Below are 22259 nucleotides of genomic sequence, written 5' to 3' on the forward strand. Positions count from 1 at the left end.
ATGCTCATATTTCCTCTCAACTTCCACTTACCCCAGCCTTTGTAGTTTACAAATTTTCATCATGGTCACTTGCAGCCTTTCTCCTGAACAAAACTAGTTTTCAGTACCTCTTGTTCTACATTATGTTACTTTTTTTCTATATCATTCGTACATTGCACGTACTTGATAAGTACATTTTAAGAATAGTTCACAGGAGAGACTTAAGCATTTAACGCAGGTCCAAAAGAAAGAAATAGATGGTATTTAAAATATTTTTACTCTCTTTGGGGTTACAGGGTGACGAGCTAATCATGCTGTGTTCCAATTTAGATTGTGTTTGCCGTTTGCTTCCTTTGCTGCCGCTGTGAGCGCACTTTCAAGGCCTGAGAACTGGCCTTGACATTCAGCGTGCATAACACCATGTACATATGTGCTAACTCTGTAAATTTTGTATGTTGGCAGCTGTTCCCCCGCAGGTGTACATGGTTATACGTGATGAACAATTGCTTACTATCAATATCTGGTAAGTCTGGCTTTTATGCATCTTAACCAATCCTTGTTGCCTGTTATTCGCTCTTACGTTGTGTTTATTTCTTCACAGGTAAAGCTTCTCAGCTTTATTCCCATAATTTACCGGGGCTTTTTGATTATGCAAGACAGATGCAAAAGTTACCTGTAGCGATTCCAGCACATAAGCTCCCCGATAGAATACTGCCAAGGTAACTGTTGAGTTGTGTTTCTGTCCTTAGAGATCTCATGCTCACACCCTTATTCTGTAGGAGAAGGCTTGAGCTAATAGAAATTTTTCATTAAAAAATCATGTTGTGGTGTACGTTCACAAGGGCTTATTTATCATATTTTTGTTCTAAAATTGTTGTAATTTGTGCTTTCTAATTACACAAACATTTTCTTCCTGAATTTTTGTTTGTCTTTTCTGCAAAAATAAAACTAATTTTTCATGTAATCATACATTACGTACATTGCCTTTGCTCTTAACAGGTTTGTGTTAACTTACATAAAGTGACTTTTTTTTCAAAGTACAGTTTCTAAACCTGGAAAATCAAAATGATTTATTGAATTAATGTTTTTGCATTTGGAGATAATTGGAGTGAGAGTTTTGCTCTTGTGCTTTCTGCATTTTTAATCATGCTGAGCTCTCGTTTTTATTGTAATAGTAGTCCTTATTTGTTTCTTGAATGGTCTTTTAAGTCAAACTGTAATATAGCCAGTCTTCTTTTGCAAGACTCATTGTAAAACCAATGTTAAGAACCCTTAGTTTTCAGGTTCCTTGAAGCTCTATTGTTAACTTCTGAGTTTGCAGTGTGGACAAATGTCTTTTAAAGACTTTAGTGTGTGTGTGTGTGTGTGTGTGTGTGTGTGTGTGTGCGCGCGCGTGCATGCGTGCGTGCGTGCGTATACATGTACCTGAGAAGGAATTGGATTCCCTAGAGCTGGAGTTACAAGCAATTTGTGAGCTGTCCAGCATGGGTGCTAGGAACTGAACTTGTGTCCTCCAGAAGAGTAGGAAGTACCATTAACAGCTGAGCTGTTTCTCCAGTCCTGACAAACTTATTTCTTAATAGCCTTCTGATGAAAGCTATTTAAAACTTATGCTTTTCTGTCTTGAAATAAGTATATTAAATTTAATTGGGCATTTTCATGGTTGTTCAGAATTGTGACTTGGGCTTCATTTATATAGTAACAGCTATATTTGTAATTTTTCTTTTTCTTTTTTGAATTTTTCGAGACATGGTTTCTCTGTAGCTTTAGAGCCTGTCCTGGAACTCGCTCTTACAGACCAGGCTGGTCTCGAACTCACAAAGATCTGTGTGCCTCTGCCTCCCGAGTGCTGGGATTAAAGGCGTGTGCTACCACCGCCTGGCTTATAATTTTTCTTTTAACTATCACTTTATGCTGCTGTTTGTCTACTTAACTATTATAGTGCCTTTTCATCTAGCTGTGTTTACTTTTTCTAGTTTTTACTGACTGTAAATGAAGTGTCTCCATGCACAGATGAGACACTATACATGAATAAGATACTGCCTCTTCCTTTAAGAACTTTCCATTGAAGATTTAACCCCTCTTTGTAGTTTACCTCTAATTTACTGCTTTAGGAATTTTGTTATAGTTAATTTGCAGCATTAGAAATACCCACAGATATGTCCTTCCTTTTTCACCCTCATTATCTAGGAGCCAGTTACCATAACACATGCCTGAAATCCCAACACTTAGGAGATAAAGGCTAGTCTTAGTTACATGGTGAGTTGGAAGTCAGCTAAGGCTACAAGACTGTGTCTTAAGAGGTAGGTGGTTGGATAAATGGCTTGGTCCCCCCCCAGGAGTGGGGTGCTAAGAGCATATAGTGCTCTTGCAGAGAATCCAAGTCTAGTTCCCATTGGGCAATTCAACCACTTGTAACTCTAGCTCCTGGGGATCTGACACCTTTCGGGACTTTTGCAGGCCCCTGAACTCACAATTTTTAAAATGAAATAAAACTAGTCTCAGCACTTGGGAGGCAGAGGCAGGCGTATCTCTGCGAGTTCGAGGCCAGCCTGGTCTACAAGAGCTAGTTCCAGGACAGGCTCCAAAAGCCACAGAGAAACCCTGTCTCGAAAAAACTTAAAATGCAGTTTTAAGACATAGTTGGAAGCTGAACAGTGGTGGCACACACCTTTAGTCCCAGCACTTGGGAGGCAGAGGCAGGCGGATCTTAGTGAGTTTGAGGCCAGCCTGGTCTACAGAGTGAGTTTCAGGACAGGCTCCAAAACACAGAGAAACCCTGTCTTGAAAAACAAAATAAAAAATTAAGAATTACTTTTATTTGTGTGTGTGTGTGAGTGTGTGAGAGTGTGTACATGCATCTGAATGCAGGTACCTACAGGTGCCAGAAGAGGGCGTCAAATCCCCTGGAGCTGGAGTTTCAGGCAGTTGTGAACCACCTGGTATGGGTGTTGGGACTGGAACTCAAGTCCTCTGGAATAGCAATGCATGCTCTTAATTGTTGAGCCATCAGCCCAATAAGACAACTTTTACATAATGTAATTGATTGATGTGTTGCAAATACCTCTCCTGGTGTTTGACTGCTCTCCACTTTGCCACTGGTGCTTTCTGGTGAACCAGGCTCCTAATGCAGCCACTGAATGCCAGCTGTAGTTTAAGACTGGAACGCTCGTGTGTGTGTGTGTGTGTGTGTGTGTGTGTGTGTAGTCTATTGGTTTTACATTTTTAAGAGCCCTAGGGTCATATTCTTCTGTATTCAAACTACTCCATGGTTTTGTTTTGTTTAAACTTAAAAGTTTAATCCTTCTGGAATTAATGGGAGGCCCTGAGAAAGGGATCTAATGTATTTTAACCTTCTACCTTTATTTATTTACTTATTTATTGTGTGTGGTGTGGTGTGTGTGTGTGTGTGTGTGTGTGTGTGTGTGTGTGGTGTGGTGTGTGTGTGCGCACGCAAGCGCGCATACTACAGCATGCTGAGGAAATTAGATGACAGCCTTCCACTATTAGGGTTCCAGGGATTAAACTCCATTTGTCAGGTTTGGTAGCAAAGACCTTTCTTTCCCCAGTGGCCTGTTTGGCCAGCCCCTGTAGTCTTTAATGGAGAATCCCCAGAAGTAATGTTTATCTCATGCTTTCCCCACTGATGTGTAACAGCATTATTGCGGTATACAGTTTGCCACCTGCTCACATGTTCTTCTCCATTCAAATTTAGGAAATTTGCTGTATCAGCAAAAATCCCCGAAACCAAGTGGTGTCAGAAGTGCTGTGTGGGTAAGTAGACTCCTGCTTGGGGGAGCATAACGGAACCCTGTGGGACTCATGTCCTATAGGGCATAGCTTTAGCTCCCCTCAGCCCTTAAGTAAAGCAGCATTCTTGGCCTTTCTGTGTCTGTGTAAGCTAAGACAAGTGCAGCACCTCCACATAGCAGGTGCTTAGCAAACTTTGTTGGTTGTTGTGATGGATGGAGTTGGTGGGGTGACTTACACAGAAAATAAGCGTGTCATGTTCCCCGTGAGTGGTTAATTAACGTTCACTCCCTGGCTTACAGAGGGCTCATGCAGCTCAGTATGCACTCATGCCTGTACTTGTGAACCATGTGGTCACGATATGAAGGTTGTAGTTCCCCGTGCACACACTTCTGAACTAAATTGCCCCTCACCCTTATTACAACTCACTTTCTGATAGCACATAACCACAAGAAAGGCCGGACGGTTTGCACCCCTAAGTCACTACTGCTGTAAGAGGAAAGTGGCATTCGTCGTTACAATGCCAGGTTGGGGGAGGTGGGTGCGAAAGGCGTCTGGCCTGGGCCTCAGAAGAACTGAGTAGCTGGAGAGGACACTTGAACAGAATGGCATAGATATGAGATGCAATGAATACCAGCACTTCCATGCTGAGTGCTGAATACCCACCTTAGCCGGATTCTTGTGAACAGAACTGAGTGTGTGAGGACCAGTGTGGATTTGAACTCTTACTGTACACTAGCACGTCCGAACTGAGCTAGACGAGAGCAGTGCAGACGGACAAGATGGGGAAGACACTGGAGGCCAAGGCCTCGGGTTCAGAGGCTGGGCAGAAAGCTCAGAAGAAATAAGAGCAGCTGCTAGACCAGAGCCAGGGACAGGGCTGCTGTGGACTTGGTCCCTTGAGTGGCAGCTAACCCATCACTCAGCTGACTTGGCTCTGTGTGAGGAAAGAGACCAGGTTTTTGTTGTCCCTGATTTTCTATCTGGGCTTTCTGCTGGCTTTAGCTGGGTTGTGTTGCCCCTCAGTTCCTCTGCCTTTTAACTGTTTCAAACCTATGTGAAGTTAATAGATTTGGTCCTTTATACAGTTTTCGTAAAACACCTTATTTCCATGTATTTAACTCTATCTTAAATGTAAAAAAAAGCTCAAAACCCTGAGGCGATTCTGTTTTATTACTTTAAGCTTTTGTATTATAAAATATAATTAGTTGTAATGCTTTTTAGTGACCATAGAAGGGGTCTAACAAAAAAGGGGATAAGTAAATATTTTGTTTTTTAGAAACCGAGCATTTTAGCCTCTATACATCAGTGTCAAAAGCACCCAGTGAGCCAGCTGAGTTTGAATAGCCTCTCATTGGACAGCTCCTCCCCAGTTCACATTGGACCTTTCTTCAGTGTGGTGAAGCCACTGCTCACATGACACCAATCATGGTCAGCATCAGTCCCACCTGTGCATATAGCCGACAATCCTTTAAGTGCTGGCTGCACCTCTCACCATCTCCTGAGACAGTATTTCTCATTCCCTTCTATGTAATTAAGAACAAACAGGCAGCCTGCTTTTGCTCTCTTGTTAAATCTTTTTTTGGGGGGGGGAGGTGGGGAAGGAGGAGGGAAGCATATAACTATTATTGTAAGGATTTTATATACTAAGAAAACTGATGTTACTTTTTTGCCTTTTCAGTAAGAAATCCTTACACGGGCCATAAATACCTGTGCGGGGCACTTCAGACTAGCATTGTTCTATTAGAATGGGTAGAACCAATGCAGAAATTTATGTTAATTAAGGTAAGCATTCATGGCATCCTTATTATGAGCTTTTCTGTTCTTTAAGATAAAACTTTTTTTTCAGGTAATTCTCAATTCTGGTAATTTGGGGGTTGTGTGGTAGATTTAAAAGCTACATTGTTAGCCACGTGAAAGTTGTACAAGAAACCAGAGAGATAGTTTAGGGTGTAGCAGTGAGGGACTGGAAGAAGCCCAGCTTTCCCTTGACCTCAGGAGAACTTGGGGCTTTTGTTTAAGTTTCTATAGGATCTTTCACTAATAATTCATCTTTGAAATACTTTCAAGGAGGTCTAGTTGGTTGCGACGGTGATGTCTGTATCCCAGCACATGGGAGGTGGAGGCAAAAGAGTCAGGAGTGCAAAGCCAGTCTGGGGTAACGAGACCCTGTCTCAGAATAAACAAAAGGGGGGTCTTTTATAGTATAAAAGTTACGCCAGGTAAAGTTTTCAGTTGTTTTATTTGCTCTTGTGTGGTCGTATTTCATGAGCATTTGGTCCTTGTGGATAATCAGAGTCAGAGAACTGGAGTCAGAGTCAGAGTTCTGGTCCCCTCAGAACTGTGGTGTGGAGCAGAATGTCCTGGGTACTGGCTTCTGTTACCTGACATCTACAGACAGCAGTGGGTAGCTCTAGTTCTCACATGAATATTACTCTGGCTTCATTGGTGTTAAAGAAAATTTGAAAACCTTTTGCAGTAGTAATTCCAAAAATAATCTCACTGCAACAGAAATTCTTTAAATTGAAGCCTAAGGGAAAGAAGCCTTATTAATTTCCTAGAGCATACAGCCTATTTGAGGCAAAATTGTATATGTGTTCTTTTTCTTCAGCTTCTCTTTTATCTTGCCTAGTTCGAAAAAGTATTTCCTAGGTGGAGCAGGAATGCCGGTACAGTTTGGTTTTTCCATCTCCCCCCCCCCCCCCCCTTACTCTGCTTCAACTCCACCTTCCTTCCTCCACTCTCCGCCTCTGTTAAACGAGAGCACTGTGATCGCATCAGTCACCCACACGCACTTCAGCATGGGTGACATCCGTGGGCTGCTTTCTGTTGTGTCAGACCATTTCCCCATTAAAGGCGCTAAGAAGATCAAGAACGTGCAGGACGGTCTGGGGACATGGTTCAGTGAATAAGAGTTCTTGTTGTTCACACATGAGGCCCTCAGTGAGGATCCCCATTTAAAAGGGGGTATAGCCATGTGCACCTGTGTCTCCAGCGCTTGAATGGTGGGGAGAGGGATCTCTGGAGCTACTGGCCAGTCTGCCTCTCAGAGAAATAACAAATTCCAGGGTCAGCGAGAGACCCTATCTCAAAGGAACAAGGAATCAAATGGTAGAGAAGACACCTGACATCCTCCTGGCCTACACACACACATGACATAGACAATAGCACCCACACACACAACACAGCACCCACACACATACAACATACAAAGCATGCAGTAGGGAACATGTGCTCTAAGACGCAGCAAGTTACGGGGTTCCCCTCAGTGGCTTTTCTGACTGACTGGTGAAGCCTGTGGCTAGCTCTCCTAGATGGGGTCAGTGCACACCAACCTTTCCTGCAGGACTGCCTTGCACCTTTTCCTGACATTTCTGTGTCTGCTGTGTGACTTCTATACACTGTACATTTTGATATTTATTTATTTTCCTCAATGTTTTTATACTGTGGCTGTCTATTAGATAGATGCATTAAGCTTGCTTTCTATATCCTTCCCCTTGGTGGTGTTTCTGGCAATATTTGCATCATTAGGCTATGTTTTTTAGTGTTTTTTGTTTTATCATAAATAAGGTTAAATTAGAGATCTTCCCAGCAACACTGCTCTCACTCTGAAGACCTTGTTTGCTAGAGTAAGTCAGGTACAGGGCCTGGGTCTAAGTCAGGAATCCATGCTGCTAGTGACGTATGCGCTCAGCCTGGTTATTACAGGGAGTCAAAACTGTTGGCTTCTTACATGCTCAGAAAAAAAAAGACAGAGAGAGAAATAGACCCAGAAATATCATTTTCTTCCTACATTTGTAGTCTTAACCACATCTGAATGTTCTTTAATGTCTTTAAATTACCTGATGATAAATATGGAAGATTAGGCTGAAGATGGTCATTAGGAGCACGTTCTACCCTTAGCGAGGACGTGAGTTCAGTTCCCAAAACCCATATCAGGTGGCTAGCACCTCCTGTAACTCCAGCTCCATGGGCTCCAACATCTTTCTGTGCCTCCTGAGCTACCTGTACATACATACAAACACATCATTAAAAATAAAATTTTTGAAAAATAAGATGTTTGGAAAGTTGAATCGGTGGTTATTCTTCAAGAGGACGCAGATTCAGGTCCCGACATGAACGCAGTGCTCACAGCCATCCGTAACTCCGGTTCAGGAGGCCTCGCTCTCAGCTGGCCTCAGTGTTCTATCCCTGCTGTTGCTCGCAGCCAATTGCGTGTTTCCTAGCTCTTTAAACAGCTGCGATGAACAGTCTCCTGAGAATGCCAGCCTTGTTCTGTAGATTTCCCCAAGTGTTGTTGAGTCATAACGCAAGTGTCCCAATATCTGTCCCCACTGCTCTTCACTTGGCTATCATTCTTTTTGTTGATCTTTATTTTAGGTATTCTGGTGGATATGGACATATTTTGTTGTTTTGTCTCTGATTACTAATTAGGTTAGTGGGGTTTTTTTTATTATTTTCAGATTTCCAAACTGGGAATGTATTTGTTTTCTTTATAGCAACATGAAAATAATTTTAAAGCTATATAAAGTTAGAGTGGCATTGTATCAAAGTTAATGTATTGATGGAATCCCTTGAGATGGGAGGCTAGATCTCTCTTCGTTCATGTGTGGGCTGGTATTTCTCGTCTTCCACCATGTTTGCTCATGGTAAGAAAAGCAGCCGAGTATAACTGAGGTTAGTCACTCAGCTCCTGAACTTCGTTTTCTCACTCACAAGAGAAATGGGATAGATTCCTTTCTAGCACTAGTATCCAAAAATTGTGTGATTTCAAGTTAATGTTAATAAAGAGTCTTTGTGCTTCAGATTTATCTGCACACTTTGGGTTTCTGGAGCAAGAAGCAGTGCTGAGAGCAGAACACCCTTCAGATCTCACTGCTGCTCCTGGATGATGCGGCCTTGGTCCCTCTGCTCAACTTGTATGTGTGTCTCTCCAGCACATAGACTTTCCGATGCCGTGTCCGCTCCAGATGTTTGAGATGTTGGTGGTCCCTGAACAGGAGTACCCTCTGGTTTGTGTTGGGGTCAGCAGAGGACGAGACTTCAACCAAGTGGTTCGATTTGAGACTGTCAATCCAAATTCTACCTCGTCGTGGTTTACAGAATCAGGTTTGTGATTGTTGTGTAATTATTAAAGCCACTGCATTGGTTGTTTTAAAGGCAATAAGTGTTCTGTATTTCCCAGCAAGCAGAAACTGCATAAAAAGCCAGTCTTAAATAAACGAGATAACATGCTCTACAGTTCAGTTAGTGTGTTCAACACATTTTAAACAATTTGATTGAAAAACAGATATATAGATAGTACATACAGTGTTTACATGTGGAAATGAGTTTCGTGTGTGAATCTATTATGTGTCTTGATTATTTGTACATTATTGTGGCCAAATACATACCAAGAACAACTTAAAATTCATTTTGGCTCATGACTTCAAAATGCTTCAGCCACCATGGCAGGGAAGCCTACTGGAGCAGAGCAGTTCTTGACAGCGGGAGCATGTGATGAGTTCAGATCATGGCAGACCAGAAGTCAGAACAAGACATAAGGTAGAAGACAGGCTATTGTCTTGAGAGCCCTGTCCCTGTTGGTGAACTTCCATCAGCAAGACCCCTTTCTAAGGATCCCACAGCTTCTCAAAATAGCACCACCAACCAATCAGGAGCGAGAATAAAACATGAGGGGCCAGCAAGGAGGCTGGTGGGTAAAGGTGCTTGCTGCCAGATGTGATGACCAGAGTTCTGTCCCGAGGACCCACATTGCAGAGCACTAACGCCTACAAGTTGTCCTCTGCTCTCCACACACACAAGTAAAATGTAAAATGAAAGGTTTAAGGCCTATACTACTTGAAGACATTTCAGATTCAGACCATAACCATATATATTTGTTAAGTGTTTTTCATAGAAGCACCCATGTCTTAGCATAAAATGAGGTAGATACCAGTGTGGTCTTCTGATTTTTGAGGAATACATTACTTAAAGTCATGCACTTCAGACAGCTGTGCTGTGTGAACTCCTTCAGCCAGTAGCCTGCTCTGGGCATGGCCATATGTACTGTATGTACAGATATAAAAACATGTGCAGCCCCTTGGCTGCTGGATTCGGGTCCTGTTCCCCACTTGTGCAGAGGATTGCTGATCTGTGAGTATGCCTCTAAGTAAAAAAACTTTATTATACTCCATTCTGAGGTAGTTTAGCTGCCAAAGGAGAAAGATGCCCTTACCAACAACAAGCCTCATGGGAAAATACTAAATAATAAAAATGGATTACTTTAAGATATAAGAGTTAGTTAATAGAAACCTGAGCTAATAGGCTGAGCACTGTTTTAATTAATACAGTTTCTGTGTGATTATTTTGGGTATGAGCAGCCAGGAACCAAGTGGTCTCTCTACACAGCTGTTTATTTTCTGTAGGCTGCTGGGGTGACAGGGTATTAGAGTGCACAGTTAGTGCACAGCACACACAAAGCCTGGTGTGTTGGTGGCTGCTGAGAAGGCATAGCAATGAAGAGCATGAAGTGCTCTTGCAGAGGACCCAAGTTTGGGTCCGAGCACCCATGTCAGACAGCTCACAACCACCTGCAACTCCAGCTCTAGGGGATCTGACACCTTCTTCCAACCTCCAAGGGAACCTGCATTCATGTTTACACAGCTCTACACATAAATGCATAATTAAAAATAAAATCTTAAAAAGCACACACACGCTGGGCGGCGGTGGCGCACGCCTTTAATCCCAGCACTCGGGAGGCAGAGGCAGGCGGATCTCTGTGAGTTCGAGACCAGCCTGGTCTACAAGAGCTAGTTCCAGGACAGGCTCCAAAGCTACAGAGAAACCCTGTCTCGAAAAACCAAAAAAAAAAAAAAAAAAAAAAAAAAAAAAAAAAAAAGCACACACACAAAGCCTGGAGTCTAATCCCAACCACTCTTTCTCCCCCTCATAATCTAGAAATGACACACATTTCTAATAATTTTACTTTAAAAAGGCTATCTTAGTATTTCCAACTGAATCATGTTTCTCAAAAACCAAGTAACAGTTTAATAGATGAGCAAATAGTCGTCATATTTTTAGTGTTTCCATCTCTTTTCACACTAATTTCTAGAGTTTTACATAACTCATTTGGTGTTACTATTCACAAGAAGATCGAGTCTTTTTGACAACCGTAGTAATGAAGCAGCCATTCACAGCTGCCAGAGGCCAAGCATGGAGGTGCACACCGAGAGTCCCAGCACTTAGGAGGCTGAGTCAGAGAGACAGCTATCCTGGGCTACATAACCAGAACTTAGTCTCAAAAAGAAATATTTTAAAAAATATAGACATTTAGTAACACTTATATTTTCAAGTATTTAAATATAAATTTTACTTTTTTAGTCACACTGCATCACTTTAGTAAGGATGTCAGTAGAGTAGTTAGCAAAGGCCAGTGCTTCCCAGTGTGAGCTCCATCAGTGTACTCCTAGGCCCTAGCTCCAGAGTATCCTTTGGTAAACCAGTCAGTGCTGGTGATATTAAAGGAGACCACCGTGCTTTTTTTTTTTTTAAGATTTATTTTTACTTTTGGGGTTTTTTTTATTTATTTATTGAGCTCTACATTTTTCTCTGCTCCTCTCCCCACTTCTGTTCTCCCCCAAGGTCCTCATGCTCCCAATTTACTCAGGAGATCTTGTCTTTTTATACTTTTCTACTTCCCATGTAGATTAGATCTATGTAAGTCTCTCTTAGTGTCCTCATTGTTGTCTAAGTTCTCTGGGATTGTGGTTTGTAGGCTGGTTTTTCTTTGTTTTATGTTTTAAAACCACCTATGTTAGTACATGTGATAATTGTCTTTCTGTGTCTGGGTTACCTCACTCGAATATTTTCTAGCTCCATCCATTTTCCTGCAAAATTCAAGCTGTCATTATTTTTTTCTGCTGTGTAGTACTCCATTGTGTAAATGTGCCACATTTTCCTTATCCATTCTTGGGTCGAGGGGCATTTAGGTTGTTTCTAGGTTCTGGCTATGACAAAGCTGCTATGAACATAGTTGAGCACATGTCCTTGTGGCACAGTTGAGCATCCTTTGGATATATACCCAAAAGTGGTAGTACCAGGTCTTGAGGTTGTTTCCTGAGAATTCACCACACTGACATCCAAAGGGGCTGTACCAGCTTGCATTCCCACCAGCAATGCAGAAGTGTTCCCTTTTCCCCACAACCTCTCCAGCATAAGTTGTCATCAGTGTTTTTGATCTTGGCCATTCTTGCAGGTGTAAGACGGAATCTCAGTTGTTTTGATTTGGATTTCTCTGATGGCTAAGGATGTTGAACATTTCCTTAAGTGTCTTTCAGCCATTTTAGATTCCTCTGTTGAGAGTTCTCTGTCTAGGTCTGTACTCCATTTTTTTTATTGGATTATGTGATCTTTTGGTGTCAATTTCTTGAGTTCTTTGTATATTTTGGAGACCAGACCTCTGTCTGATGTGGGATTAGTGAAGATCTTTTCCCATTCTGTAGGCTGTTGTTTTGTTCTGTTGACCATGTCCTTTGCTTTACAGAAGCTTTTCATTTTCAGGAGGTTTCATTTATTGTTTCTCTCAGTGTCTGTGCGGCTGGGGTTTATTTAGGAAGTGGTCTCCTGTGCCAGTGCGTTCAAGTGTACTTCCCACTTTCTCTTCTATAAGGTTCAGTGTGACTGGCTTTATGTTGATGTGTTTGATCCATTTGGACTTGAGTTTTGTGCATGGTGATAGATATGGGTCTATTTTCATTTTTCTACATGTTGATATCCAGTTATGCCATCACCACTTGTTAAATATGCTTTCTTTTTTTCCTTTGATATTTTTTGCTCCTTTGTCAAAGATCAGGTGTTCGAAGATGTGTGGATTGATATCCAGGTCTTTGATTCGGTTCCATTGGTCCTCCTGCCCTTCCAGAGGTTCTGGGTTCTACTCACAGCACCCACATGGTAGCTCACAGCTATCTGTAACTCCAGTTCCAGGGGCTCTTATGGCCTCCTAAGAAACAGGCAGGGAAGTGATACACAGACAGACATACAGGCAAAACACCCATAACTCATAAATAATAATTTCTTTAAATTCATATGTATACAAACCTCAGACTGATAGAAAAGACAGTCGATGCCTTGGATGGGAAGCTGCACTACCTTGAGTACAGATGTCTCCTATAATTGGTGTTCTTGTGCTCAGCATCTTTAATAAAACTCTAAATGATTTAAAGCTCAGATATGTATATAAGTTAATGACTATCTGTGAAGTATTTGTGAGGATATTTGAAAATTATTCCTATATAATTATTTCTTCAAATATTAAATGTGTATTGCCACGTTGCTGAACAGGCACTTCCTCTATGGCAACTTACCCTAATTACCTTAGCAAATATTAAGTCTGATTAGTCCTTTTGCAGAAGTTTTATTATAGTTTGAAACTTGTATTGTAGCAAAATAAAAAGACATACAACATTAATTTTGTGGTAATTAAACCAGATTGAACTCTCACACTTAAAAAAAAAAAAACTTGACCTTTAAATGTCTTATCTTTAGTTTTTAAACAACCTATTGATGGTGAAAGCCCCTTTTACTTTTTTTCTCTCTAAAAATACTGTAGAGCCAAGTGTGATGGTACACACCTGTAATCCCAGCACTTCGGAGGTGGAGGCAGGAAGATCAGGAGTTCGAGACCAATCTCAGCTACATAGTGAGTTCAAGGCCAGTCTTGACTACATGAGACCCTCTTCCCAAAACAACAGCAACACACACACACTGCTATGGAATGTTTTGCTGTACAATAGAAAATGGACACCTCAAAGGGGAAATGTGAAAGAAAGTTTTCTAGTAAGCTATTGTTAGGCAGAAGTTTGTTGTTGGTCTAGAAGACTGTCAATAAAAAGAGTAGAGGTACTGGTGACTCACTCCTGTGAGACCAGCACTCTGGAGGCTGAGACAGGAAGATTACAAGTCAGCCTGGGCTAGGAGAGAGACAGTCTGTCAGAATTGGATAGGGATGGGGGTTACGAAGGAGAAAAGGGGAGAAGGAACAAAAGACACAGCAGACAGACATACACACACACACACACACACACACACAAATTGAGGGAACTTTTATACTCACAACACATGAAGCCAAGGAGTTAAACAACACTGAACTCAAAACCTTTCTTCACAGAGACTTGTGGAAGGAAGCTGTATATAACATAGCCCTTTGCAGTATTGTAAGATTTGTCTTTGGTTCTCCTAAAGTCTGTTATGATCTCCATTATCCACTGTCTTCCCTGTGAGACAGCTGGGACACCTACTTTCTAGTTTCATCTTTATTTAACAGGAAAAGATTGCTGGGTGAGAAATATTTTGCTGCCAGTCAGTTTCAATAATGTCTTAGTTCTTTGAAGTGTTTTAATTTTAAATGCAATCTAATTGTTAAACAAAAGGCCTCATTTCCTGAGAAATGACTAAAATAACTCCCTTCCAAGAAACTTAACTTAGTTTTATCTGAAGGATTTTTATAAATACAGAAAGTATCTCTCAGCATTCACGAGATAAAGATAGAGGAAATAAATAATTTAGGTTCTTAAATCCATCACACTCCAGTTTCTCGGGAAATCTTGAAAGCGTTGTTCGGGCATCAGTTTTTCCTAAAGAAAATCCAGGGCCTGGGAGATGGCTCTGTGGATGCAGTGCTGCCGGGGCAAGCATGAGGAACTGAGTTTGATCCCCAATACCGCGTGTTGCGCATCTATAACCTAGTTCTGGGGACAGAGTCAGGAGGACTCCAGGGCCTGTTGGCCAGCCAGTTTAACTGAAACAAAAAGTTCCAGGTTCAATGAGAGGCCCTGTCTCAAAAGAAAAGAATTATAGAAGACACCCAGTGTTGACCTCCAGCCTACACACAGAGCACAGCCAAGCACAAAACACACACAACCGTCTACACACCCCACAAACACATTAGGAGCTTCTGAAAAAAACCTCAGTATTTTAACTTATTTATAGTTAAAAAGTAGTTTAACTCTCCAATTCTTTTATTTATTTTTATTTTTTTTTATTAAAAATTTCCGCCTCCTCCCTGCCTCTCATTTACTCCCCCCTCCCCCCTCCACTCTCCCTCCCTCTCCTGTCTAAAGAGCAGTAAGGGTTCCCTGCCCTGTGGGAAGTCCAAGTTCCTCCCCCCTCCATCCAGGTCCAGGAAGGTGACATGAGCTAGGTGCTTGCATCTAGTGATTGTTCAAAGCACAGCCCAGATCGTCTGAGTTTAAAGTCAGAAATTGGCAGAACTGTAATATACAAGATGAGACTCCTTGCTTCAAATGTAAATATAAATAACTCCCTCATCAGTGGTAGAACTGACAAGAGCCAGCTCTGCTATGCCCATTGTCCACATTGCCTTCAGAACACAGGGGTCCAGTGCACCCACTGTGCGTGCCCTGCAAGAAATGTCCATCCATTTACAATGCAGCCATCCGCAATTCTTTCTTTAAGAAAGAATACATTGTAAATTTTGTAGTTTTCTGATTTTATCTGGCTGTATTTGTGTTGTAGATACCCCACAGACAAACGTAACTCATGTGACCCAGCTGGAGAGAGACACCATCCTCGTGTGCTTGGATTGTAAGTTTCCGTTTGCATCTTCTTTGGTAACATTCTTCTCTTTATACTCTTGAGTGACTTTGGTTTTTCTCTAGGTTGTATAAAAATAGTGAATCTCCAAGGAAGATTGAAATCCAGCAGGAAATTATCATCAGAACTCACCTTCGATTTCCAGATAGAATCCATAGGTGAGTCGTTGCTTTGTATTTCTTTGCATTGACAACTATTTAAAATGATCTGTCTGATAGTTACTGATGTTGTAAATATATATTGCTAAGGCCTTTTTCATTTGGATATAATAATGAGGTCACTGTCAGGATCCTTCTACATCCTCTAAGTCTGTGAGGTAGTCACATGCACTGTAATGTGTCCTTCCTCACCGCTGTGGCATTCACAAAAGAAAGTTAAACAGCATTTCTTATAACATGTTTGAGTTTACATTTCCTCCAGAATCCTGTAGATTCCCTATAAGTGCTCTAAAATTTGGCACTCGGTACATCCTATTTGGTTTTGCCATTGTTGCCTGATGTTCAGAGGACTTTGGTACATAAGAGTTCTTCTCCTGAGAGTAGAGATGCCTCCGTGTATCCCCAGGATGCAAGAGGCTGAGATAGGAAGAATGTGAGTTCATGGCCAGCATGGGCTACATAGCAAGTTCCAGTTCAGCCTCAAAAACCTAGCAAGACCCTGTCTCAAAAAGACAAATAAAACTTACTTCTTGCCATTTTCTCATGATTGGCTGTATTGGAAGGGATTTCTGGCAATATCAGTATTTTAAAGTGCTGAGAAAGTAAAACAAAAATGATTATGAAGAGAAGAATAATTAGTACTTAACCTGTGCACATTTGGGGTTTTTAAGTATTTTACCAATAAAATAGGGTTTTTTTCATGTATATACATTGGCAGAGGGTGAGGCCAAGAACAAACAGTTTGTCAACACAGATACAAACAGAAAGAAGAGCGGCACAAAGAGAAGGACCAGAGCATGGGAACTTAGTGTTGTGTATCTGTGAAAAATGTTGCCAGCACCATTAATTTTCTGCAGGAAACAAATCAGATTTCTTTCTCACAGTTACGCTATATCAAAGATGTAAATATGGAACTGAAAGATAGAAATACATAGAACTGAGAGATAGAAGCACATAAAACTGAAATTTCCCTTATTTATGTCTGTGCCCTATGAGCTGCTCCTAATGCTACGATTCAGAAAATATTGTGCAGGTTTTCAAAAACAGGCACAAGAACGAGGAGTGTACCATCGTTATGATAAATGGATGGCAGTTGGAAACCTCAACATAAAATTATCTTGACAACATAGAACTAGTTAATGTTTAACATCTCTGAGAATGATGAATACAAAGTTGACTACAGTACTGTTCGAGAGAGGAAGGCAGGCCAAATGAGATATGGGTTGAGTTGAGGGGATCTAGGTGTTGTCTTTGAAGCAAAAGGAAATGTGGTCGAATATTTAGATCTGATAATTGGGAAGAGTGTGCATATGGCTTCTCTGCTGTTGTCTGTACTTTTCTGTGTGTTCATGTTTTATTTTTAATTACTTTACCAAAACAAATGTCTAGTGCATATTTTCAGTAAGTTTTTTTCATACCAAAAAGATGAATGCATCCTGTCTATTAAATGTTTTAAATCCCAGAGGTAAAGATGCCATTTCTGTGCATACTGAGATTAGCTGTGGGGCCTGCTGTGTGGGATAGGCAGGCATGAAGGGTGTTTGTCCCTGAACTTGTGTGCTATTAGCAGTGACTGGGTTGTTCTTGCCTTCTAGTTTGTCTACAAGACAGTGTGCTCGCTTTCTGGAAACACGGGATGCAAGGTAGAAGTTTTAGATCTAATGAGGTAAGCCATCTTCTTTGAAGTATGTTCATTAAGTTATCATCAGGAGCCAGACATCTTAGTGTTAGGAGGCTTGGGCGGGAGGATCATTTGAGTTAAGAGTTCAGATCTTGTCTAAGCTACATAGTGAGACCTGTCTCCTTTTGTTGTTGCTGTTTTAATTGAAAATAGATTCCTTTCTCTTACAGTCCATCCCAACCACAGTTTCCCCTCTCTCTATTCCTCCCAGCTCCCCACCTCCCTTCTCCCCCAGATTCACTTCCCCTCTGTTTCCTTTTCAGAAAAGCCTCCAAAAGTTGACAGCCAAACAGGACAAAACAAGATACAATAAGATTAGGCACATGCCCTCATATTGAGGCTGGACAAGGCCACCCAGTGGAGTTAAAAAGTCAGAGATACACCCACTCCCACTGTTAGGTGTCCCACAAAAACAAGCTAACAGCCTTAACACAGACACAGGACCTGGCCAAGACCCCATGCTTGCCATTTCAGTCTCTGTGAGCCCATGTGAGTCCTGCTGAGTTGGTTCTGAGGGCCATGCTCTGACTCCTACAGTCTTGCCTCCCTCTCTTCCAAGGGCTTCCCCAGTCTCCTGAGAGGTGTGACCTGAGGAGACCTCCAACTCTCTCCACATAATGTCTGGCTGTGAATCCTTTAAAAAATTTAAGTAGATGACACAAAACCTGTGTCAAGCAATTCTTTCAACTGCATCAAGTTCCTGAGTGGTCCCAGCAGTGCTCTGTGTGCCTGCTGTGCTTAGTGCAGTGGTGAGAGGAGCGGCACTGTCTCCTCTCCATCAGCCAGACAGCTTCATCCGTCCTTCTCCTGCTTCCACTAACCAGCCTCAGACGCAAGTCAGCTGACTCCTTCACCCCCCAGACCAGGAACTCTGTCCTGCACGTCAACAGCAGTGACCCTGCAAGCCTTGAGGAGCCACCTTGCCTCCTGACCCTGCTGCCTTTGTTCATGTGACATGATTGTTGTCCCCTTTGCATGAACGCTTCTTGCTGTACCGAAATAACTCTTAAAACATATGACATACACGCCTTTAATCCCAGCACTCGGGAGGCAGAGGCAGGCGGATCTCTGAGTTCGAGGCCAGCCTGGTCTACAAGAGCTAGTTCCAGGACAGGCTCTAGAAACTACAGGGAAACCCTGTCTCGAAAAACCAAAAAAAAAAAAAAAAACATATGACATACTTAATTCAGCTCAGTCTTTCTGCTGGCAATGCTGGTTAGCATGAGTAAGAAGAATGGTTGCCCCTGAAATATTATAGACAGGTAAAACCAACAAAAAACTTCCCTGGGATCCCCAAGCTGATCTCAACAGCATCACTTGAGCAGGTTGGAATAGAAAAGGGGGCTCAGTCAGGAGAAAGAAGGAAAGAAAGTTTGTCCAACAAGTTACATGGAGGCCTTTTTTAAAGTACACAGTGAGATCCTCAGTACACCCCCAACAACGTCACATCCTTCTTCAGGCACTCACAGGCCTGAGCCACTGTTGCTAAAGTGAAGGTCTTTCCTTCACCAGAGCTGGGTCACACTAAATGTGAAGAGCCACTGGTATCTCTAGAACAGCTCATTGTAGGATTTTGATGGAAGAAATTTCACTTCAACATCAAATTGAATGTTTAAGTTTCAGCCTACAACACTGAAGGGCTTTTTGCTAGAGGCATAGTTTGGACTATTTTGTGTTCTCTAAGTCATCAACACCGAGCTTCTCTTCTTTTTCATGGTCTCAATCTTTGTTCCTCAAGTGGTTAGCAGTTGGTCACACTAAGGAACAGCAAAGCAGGGGAGCAGCTTGTTCGTCTAGAGCAGTCCTTAGAGAAGTGCCAGGAGGGACTGTTCCAGTCTCCAGGAACCAGAACTGCTCCCCAAATCCAGACTCTGCACTGCCTTTTCAGGGTTTACTGTCATAGCTCATAGCAGGCACTCGAGGCCAAAACCAGATTTTAAAGATTTTCTGGAAGTCTATAATCTAGCAACTAATTTTCTTTCACCAGTATTTTAGGATTAATTCCAAATTCACCACAATTAAGTTTCCCCTTAACTAAAAACTTGCTGTGAGTATAAGCTCACAGCACATAGTGAAGCAGAGACCATCTCCGTGCTACAGATTGGGAGCTTGTGGGTGGTGGTGTTTGCAGTACTGTGGCCCAGAAACTATCCTAACAAGATCTTATACTGCAGCCAGGCGCCGTGCCACATACATACAATTCCAGTACTTAAGAGACTGAGGCAGGAGGATCAGGAGTGCGGGTCTATCCTGGGCTACATAGCAAGACTGTCTCAAAAGAAAGGAGGAATTTTTAAAAGATTTTTGTATCTTTAATTTGAGGAATTTTTAAAAATTATTATTTTTTAACTAAACAGGTAACACAAGAAATTTCAGATAACACAAGAATTTTCAGGCTCCTTGGATCTGACAGGTATGAAGATGGGTGTTACAGAATGTCCAGTACTCAGTATGTTTTCCAGATCCAGTGTAAGGCTGGTTACTTTCAGGAGAGTTGAAATTTCTGCATGTTCAACACCATTTGCTCCTTTTTTAACTATTGAGAGACGAATCTTCCAAATAGCAGGAACTCATGGGCCTGGCAGGACTTATTTGCTGCACTTTCTGTTGAAAGTGACTCACAGCGTATGTTAACAAATAGAACTCCATTTTCATGCCAGATAAGATTTTGAACTTCTATTCTGAATTATCAGATTCTAAAGTGCAAGTTGTTTAGGATTAATAGGAAGAACCAAGCCTCTCTCCCTCTCCAATTACTGTTGCTTTCTCCTCCTCCCTTGCCCTTCACCCCCAAGTCCTAGAAGAACTTTGATCTGGACGTAGGCAGTGGTGGGCGCCTCCCAGACTGGAACTGGCCCTTTAATCATAGTTCCTGGAAATGGGTCTGTCGGAAAGCAGCTGGGTGGCATTTAGAGAGCTTTCTGACAGAGAGGCAGTGGCTTTTTTTTTCCAATTGATGTTAGTTTTCATAAATAAATGACTTTGTTTTGCTGTGTGTTTCTTACTACTTCTAGGGTTGTGGTTTTGGAAAGTAGGCCAACTGATAACCCAACAGCAAACAGCAATTTGTACATCTTGGCGGGTCATGAAAACAGCTACTGAAGACACGGTGTTCTTGACAGTGACCTGTAGAGACGGGCCCACGGCCGTTGCAGCGTTTGTGGATGCAGGGAGCTGTGCAGAAGCTGCAGGCACCTGGCTGCAGTTCCTTCTAATTTATTGTGGATGAGACAGTGGGAGAACTTTTGTTTTGAGTGGTATTATAGATTTAGCATACTGAACCACAAGTGCTTAATTCACTGGTATGTAATCTTTGTACATAGCAGCAGTATTTTTCTGTGAAACTTCATTTGCTGAAGACATACACTAAGAATTGATGTAGATAATGTACTTTTATGAGATGTAAAAGTGTCTTATCTGTACAGATGTAAATGTTGATTAAAATGCAACTGGGGTTAATATTTTAAGAATTCTTTAGTATATTCTTGGGTGTGGTTATATTACAAAATGGGATGCTGGCAATGAAACAAGACATTTTAACACTATTGTATTTTTATTATATGTAATTTAGTAATATGGATATAAATCTTGTAACTTTTGAAATGGTAACGAGCTGTAATCATTTTATAATCTTGTTTTTAATTTTAATGCGAGCACTGGTGTTTCTCCTGCACAGAGCGTTGAGCTGTGATGAGCTGAGTCACGGAGACAGCTGTGACGCCGGAATCTGCATGTGGCTCCACAACACCTTTTTACATGGGTTTGCATTGTTTTCCATGTGAAAAAAGCAGATTAGCCATCTGTTGTAGTAACTGATCGTTTTCTATTGAAGCAGAATCGTGTAAGATTGCTGTCCGTGCTTAGGACACTGCTTTGAAAACACCTGCAATCACAGGATGGGGTGCCATGATAGAACCCCACAGTTGTCGTCGGGTTACAGTGCGCACAGTCCGGATCCACGCTAGACATTTCACATAATCACACTGAAAAGCTGTAACATTCCAGAGTGGTCAGATTTCTCATGGAATTTTTACTTTTGTTGGCCTTTTTGTTTTTATCACTTTCATATTTCTTTTGATTTAGAGTATTAATACATGGCCAAATAATTTAGTTACTACCTCATATAAACATTATAATGGTTACTACACATCACAGGAACTTAGTGGTTAAAATCATTTTTGATTTGTTTTCCAATGGAATGTATCTATCTTATCAAGATAGATATCAAGTTATAGCAAAATGCACACTTCTGGCTTTCTTTGGTATATGTTCTTTATATTTTGATGTGAGTATGTATACACTAAGAACAAGCTAAATTGTGATTTATGCTCTTCATTTATTTTAATTGGTAATGGTTTTAAATATGTTCCTGATTGTACATACTGTAAAATAAACATGTTTTTTAACATGCTGTTGAGTAGTTGCTTCTCATCTGCCTTAGCAACATTAAGAAGAAATGCTTTGATTTAAGAAATGCACTTAAATCTTAAATATCCGAGTCTCCCTGAAGAGTCATCGTGATTTGATCTGTATTTTTAAGATAATATTCTCACACTTGAGAAAAGGCCAACTTTTGTAGAATCTTGGATTCTTGTCAAGAAAATTAAACACTCACGATATTTTGGTTTAGAGCAAGAGTTGGCAATTAATATCTTAGCCAAATCTAGCCCACCCCCTGTTTTTGTCAAAGTTTTATGAGAACACAGCACCAGTTATGTATTGACCTGTTGTCTAAGACCATGTTCATACTAAAGTGTCAGACTTGAATGGTTTCAGAGGAACAGCCTGGCCTGCAAAGCTCAGGTGTCTACCGTCAGGCCCTTTACAGGGAGTGTTGGAGTGCAGTTCTGAAGGTCAGGAATCCAAAGATGGAGTGGGAAGAACTTGACTGCGTGACCAGAGATGCTGTCCTGTTGACTCTTACACAACCTGTTAGAGCAGTCTTGGATCATTTACTTCAGAGCCATTACTGTGTCTAAAATCAGAGCAGTTGTGGTTATTATTTTTCTAATACATCATAAATAACCAATATTAATTTTGTAATCACCTTTATAAGAATTACATCACTAACTAGCTGAAAAACAGACTTGTGGGCA

At 41.4% G+C, this 22259-nt stretch overlaps 1 protein-coding gene across 3 annotated transcripts in view; it reads left to right on the forward strand.

Moving 5' to 3' along the window:
- The window catches only part of Map4k3 (mitogen-activated protein kinase kinase kinase kinase 3), a 159378-nt gene extending 137804 nt beyond the window's left edge, over window positions 1–21574 (forward strand). For all 3 annotated transcript variants that reach the window (XM_038318094.1, XM_038318095.1, XM_038318096.1), the window contains 10 exons: window positions 442–502; window positions 581–698; window positions 3695–3753; window positions 5411–5514; window positions 8667–8838; window positions 15247–15315; window positions 15390–15482; window positions 17078–17148; window positions 19521–19576; window positions 20178–21574. In XM_038318094.1, coding sequence (XP_038174022.1) covers window positions 442–502; window positions 581–698; window positions 3695–3753; window positions 5411–5514; window positions 8667–8838; window positions 15247–15315; window positions 15390–15482; window positions 17078–17148; window positions 19521–19576; window positions 20178–20265 — 891 coding nt within the window. In that variant the 3' untranslated portion in view covers window positions 20266–21574. The remainder of the gene's footprint in view (window positions 1–441; window positions 503–580; window positions 699–3694; window positions 3754–5410; window positions 5515–8666; window positions 8839–15246; window positions 15316–15389; window positions 15483–17077; window positions 17149–19520; window positions 19577–20177) is intronic.
- The last annotated feature ends 685 nt before the right edge of the window (window positions 21575–22259 follow it).

The sequence above is a fragment of the Arvicola amphibius genome, chromosome 2 (assembly GCF_903992535.2).
Source record: "Arvicola amphibius chromosome 2, mArvAmp1.2, whole genome shotgun sequence".
Classification (NCBI taxonomy): domain Eukaryota; kingdom Metazoa; phylum Chordata; class Mammalia; order Rodentia; family Cricetidae; genus Arvicola; species Arvicola amphibius.